This window comes from Gracilinanus agilis, unplaced genomic scaffold, assembly GCF_016433145.1.
Source record: "Gracilinanus agilis isolate LMUSP501 unplaced genomic scaffold, AgileGrace unplaced_scaffold26284, whole genome shotgun sequence".
Taxonomy (NCBI): domain Eukaryota; kingdom Metazoa; phylum Chordata; class Mammalia; order Didelphimorphia; family Didelphidae; genus Gracilinanus; species Gracilinanus agilis.
Window position 1 is genome coordinate 1 of NW_025358340.1, and position 4608 is coordinate 4608.

General features: G+C 58.4%; 1 protein-coding gene across 1 annotated transcript; it reads right to left on the bottom strand.

Moving 5' to 3' along the window:
- Window positions 1–85: 85 nt before the first annotated feature.
- Window positions 86–3427, bottom strand: LOC123254603 (paladin-like). The gene is made up of 2 exons (XM_044683588.1): window positions 2951–3427; window positions 86–430 (listed from the first exon to the last, which is right to left on the bottom strand). Exons 1-2 carry the CDS (start codon window positions 3140–3142, stop codon window positions 281–283), a joined length of 342 nt encoding a protein of 113 aa, XP_044539523.1. The 5' UTR covers window positions 3143–3427; the 3' UTR covers window positions 86–280.
- Window positions 3428–4608: the final 1181 nt, after the last annotated feature.

The window sequence follows — 4608 nt, forward strand, 5'->3', positions numbered from 1 at the left end:
GGCCCCCCCCCCCCCGCCTGGCCAGACCCTCCTGGGGGAGCACCGCAAAGGCCATTCCACAAGGCGTCCATCCAACGGAACTCCCTTCATGTACAATATGGTTTATTGTGTCGTCAAAGGTCCCTCTCAAAGCCTCTTTTATAAGGCGCTGCCCCAGCCCGGCCGGGCCTCCCGGAGAGGGAGAAGCGGCCTCCTCCTCCTCCTCCAGGCCCGGCCGGCCCTCCTTGTCCGGTGAGAGGGAGGAAGGGAAAGGAGCCGCCTCTCCCGCGCGCACGGCCTTCTACAGCAAGTGCCCCTGGAAGGGCCCCGGGCCCAGCTTCCGCTCCTGCCATCGGTAGCGCAGCCGCGACAAGGGCTTGTCTTCGATGGGCTCAAATTCGGGGAAGCCCAGCTGGTTCAGGACCTCGTAGACTCCGGCTTTGGAGGCCACCTGCGGGAAAGAGAGCGGCGCTGGCAAGGGGGGCGGAGGCGGGCGGGAGCGAGGGGCGCCGGGGCCTGGCCGGGCCGCTCCTGCCCGGGCTCCATCCAGCCTCCATCCCCATCTCCGCATCTCCGCCCACTTCATCTCGCTCCTTCCCGTTTACTCCCCTCCTCCCCTTCCATCTCCAGGAGCTCCGGGAGGACCGGGGAGGTGACAAGCCGCCCAAGCGTCCCCTTTCTCCGGCGTGAGGACCCGAGGCACAGCCCTTCTGCCACCCCCCAGCCGGCTCCCCAGGATCGTCTGAAAGGGCTTCAGAAAACACAAACAGAAAAGCAAAGGGAGCCCCGCCCTGCCTGGGAGCCCCCTAAAACCTCCTCCTCTGCGGCTCTGCCGGAGGGACAGAAGCGCCGCCCATACTCGCACTCGCCGCAGGCACTGACGGGAGCCCACAATGGGCTCTGCAAACAGGAGCTCGTGGGCCCTTTACGACAGCCCCGAGGGGAGGTGCGTGACTAGCTCTGCTTTCCGCTGAGGAAACGGAGGCACAGAGGTAAGTGACTTGCCCAGAGACACACAGCGAGTAAGTGTCTGAGCTTGGACTTGAACTCGGGACTCTGACTCCAGGACTCTGTTCTCTCTGCTCGGGATCACGGAAAGACCCCCGGACGGGAGACCCTGCTCTGATTCTCATGAAACGCAGCCGACTTCCGGCCGGGTGCCTTTCTCTGGATTTCGGGTCTCCCATCTACAAAAAGGAAGGGGTTGATGCTCTCCTGCGGCCTGGACCCCCGGGGGGCGTCTAGGGGCCCCTCCTGAAATCCAGCATTTAAGTGGACACAATAAAATAAGGGAGATGCGAAGGGACCGGCTTGGCCAAAGCCACTCGGCTGTTTCTCCAGCTCTTCCTGACCGCGACCGTCCGGGGTTTTCCCGCCAGAGACGCCGGAGAGGTGCGCCATTTTCTTCTCCAGCTCATTTGACGGATGAGGAAACGGAGGCCAACAGGGTGAAGTGACTCGCCCAGGGCCACCCAGCTAGATGTGAGCCCAGGCCTACCCCCCCTCCTCCCAGCGGCCCCACGAGATGGTTTTCTAAGGCTCTCTTCTCTCTAAAACCCGGGTGGGCACCGCAGGCTCCCCAGGGCAGGGCTGCTTCCTGGGCTGCCCTTTCTCTGCCCCGCTGCACACAGGATGGGCCCCATCACGGCTGCCTGATGGGCGGATGAGCTGGTTAATGAATCTAATGATCCACCTTCCGGTTCTGAATTCCAGGATGACCCCAAGGGCACCCGCCAAGCTCTCTGCATCCAGCAGGCAGTGGGACCCCCGAACCACCAGCCTCTGCCTCTCCCCAGAATGCGGCCCTGAACTCGGCACTCCAACCTCCCTTCCACGAGAGAGAAATCCGGGCATGGGTCAGGGGGCCTTCGGTGCCGGAGGGCTGCCGTGGGGCCCCATCCAGAGGGGAAGCTTTCTTTTCTCTAGAGCCTCCTCCGGGGCCCCCAGCTTTCCTGCTTGTCCCAGCCTCCTCGGTCATCGCGGGCCAAAGCCGATCCCAGCACCAGGCAGCGAGCTGAGGCTGGCCGGTCCGAGGTGGCCTGAGCTGGGGAAAGGAGAGGAGGGGACAGCCGGCCTTCCTGCTGATGGGCAATTACAGAGGCCTCACCCGCGGGGAGGGGGCAGCATTCTGGGGCACAGAGGCTGTGCCAGGAGGCAAAGGGGGGGACCTCCTTCCTGGCCACAAGGAGGCGATTTTGGCTCCGAATGGGCAGAAGGAACTGAGCATCTGGAAGCCCATCACCGGCCTCATTCAGTCAGAGGCTTTGCCCTCGTGAACCTACGACTCCTGGGCAGCCTCACAGGAGACTCTTCCCTGCAGGAAGCCTCAGTTCCTTTGGGTGTGAGAGGAAAGGGCTGAAGGAAGAGATCTGGTGGCAGAGTGGACAGGGCCAGGTCTGGGGTCGGGAAGACTCATCTTCACACTTCCTAGCTGGGTGACCCTGGGCAAGTCACTTCACCCTATTTACCTCAGTTTCCTCATTTATAAATTTATAAAACGAGCTGGAGGAGGAAATGACCCACCACTCTAATATCTGGCTGTGTAGCCCAGGACAAGTCACTTCACCTTGTTTGCCTCAGTTTCTTCCTCTGTAAAATGAGCTGGAGGAGAAAATGACCCACTACTCAGTATCTGGCTGTGTAGCCCTGGGCAAGTCACTTCACCTTGTTTGCCTCAGTTTCCTCATCTGTAAAATGAGCTGGAGGAGGAAATGACGTCCCTCCAGTGTCTCTGCCAAGAAAACCCCCAAAATGAGGGCCCCTTCACGATGAATAGACTGAATAATAATAACAGCCAACCTTAAAAGTGCTACAGAAATGTGGGCGACCCTCATCCGCTACCAGGGACGAGAGGAGAGGCTCCATCGTCTCTGCAAGCCAGACCGGCGTATCTGGGCAGAAAGGGGAAAGGGGGTGTCCAGCTCCGCCGGCGCAGGTCCCCCAGCCAGCAGAGCCACCCGAATGCACTCGCCTCGAGCATCCAGACGCTGAAGGGCCGCCGCCAGGAATCCGTCTTCTCCAAGTGAAGGTAGGCGTTGAAGAGGACCAGGAAGACGTACCTCTCCAGGTACTGCAGGCTCCGGAGGTGCAACGTCCGCGCCTCCTGCTCTTCCTTAGCGGTTTTTCCCTGGAGGAAGGAAAAGGGCCATTCTAGAGGGGACATGGGGAGGCTGGGGGGAGGAAGCAGCCCCCCAGGACCCTTTCTCGCCCTGATCTCTGCCTCTCTCTCCTGAGGGGCCAGCCAGGGATCCTGGAATGACAGGAAGAGTCCAAGTTGTTCTGTCTGCAGTCACAGCGCAGGGCAAGGCAGGCTGGGTTTGATGCTTCTCAGAGGATTCCTGCCCACCTCCATGGGCACACTGTAGTTTAAGAAAAGAGCTCAGAGGGGGCAACTGGGTAGCTCAGTGGATTGAGAGTCAGGCCTAGAGACGGGAGGTCTTAAGTTCAAATCCGGCCTCAGACACTTCCCAGCTGGGTGACCCTGGGCAAGTCACTTGACCCCCATTGCCCACCCTTGCCACTCTTCCACCTAGGAGCTAAAACACAGAAGTTAAGGGTTTAAAAAAAAAAAAAAAGAGCTCAGCTCAAGAGTCAGAAGAGACTTAGGCTTATGTCCCCGCTTTTCCACTGATTAGCTGTGTGATCTTAGACAAGTCACTGCCCCAGTTTCTTCACCTGTAATATCAAGGTATTTTTGTATAATCTACTTTGCAAAGTTATTATGAGGAAAATGTTTTAGCAAAATAGAAATGGGCACTGTTAGGATCATCAAGATCTAAGCCACACAGCAGGAACAGCAAAGCAGGGTGGATCCAAGAAGTCCTAGATTCAAGTCTTACCTCTGACAGATGCCTGTGGTGTGACTCTGAACAAGTCCCTTAACCCCCATTGTCCAGCCCTTATCGCTTTTCTGCCCTGGAACCCATGCACAGTATTGATTCTAAGATGGGAGATGAGGGGTTAAAAAAATAAAAAATACAATCACAGGTCCTGTGACCCGGCCTTCCTTCTAATTTATCATCGTGGTGCCAGACTAAGCACCGTTCCCAGAGAGGGGGCTCGGGGTAGGGCCTGGGTCTGCCCACAGAGGTCACTGCCTGGGGCGGAGGGGGAGCCCCTCCTTCACCCTCTCCCCGACACAGATACACGCACAACCACCAGGACAGACAGACGTTCTCCAGGAACAGAGAGGCCTTGGCTCGGGGTCCCAGTCCCCAGGGCTCAGCGAGAAAGAGCTGCAAAGCTCTGAACGTCAGGGAGGGCCGGCCTCCTCCGACAGCTGGCCTGCAGCTGGAAGCCTTTAACACGCCGGCCTCAGCCGGGGACGTCTGAGCACATTCTGTTTCTCCCATTTGGCTTCCGTAAGACAGTTCCTTGCTTAACACACCCCACCCCACCCCATCCCACCTCCAATGGAGAGGCTGGTGGGGCTAGAAAGGACCCTCGACATCCCAGACCAACTCATTTTACAGATGAAGAAACTGAGGCCCCAAGATCAGTAAACAGCTGGGTCACTTCACATCTGTAATGAGGACTTCTACCCTTAGGCATTGGAGTTGTCCTAGGATTAACCAATCATTCACACTCTCTCTCTCTCTCTCTCTCTCTCTCTCTCTCTCTCTCTCTCTC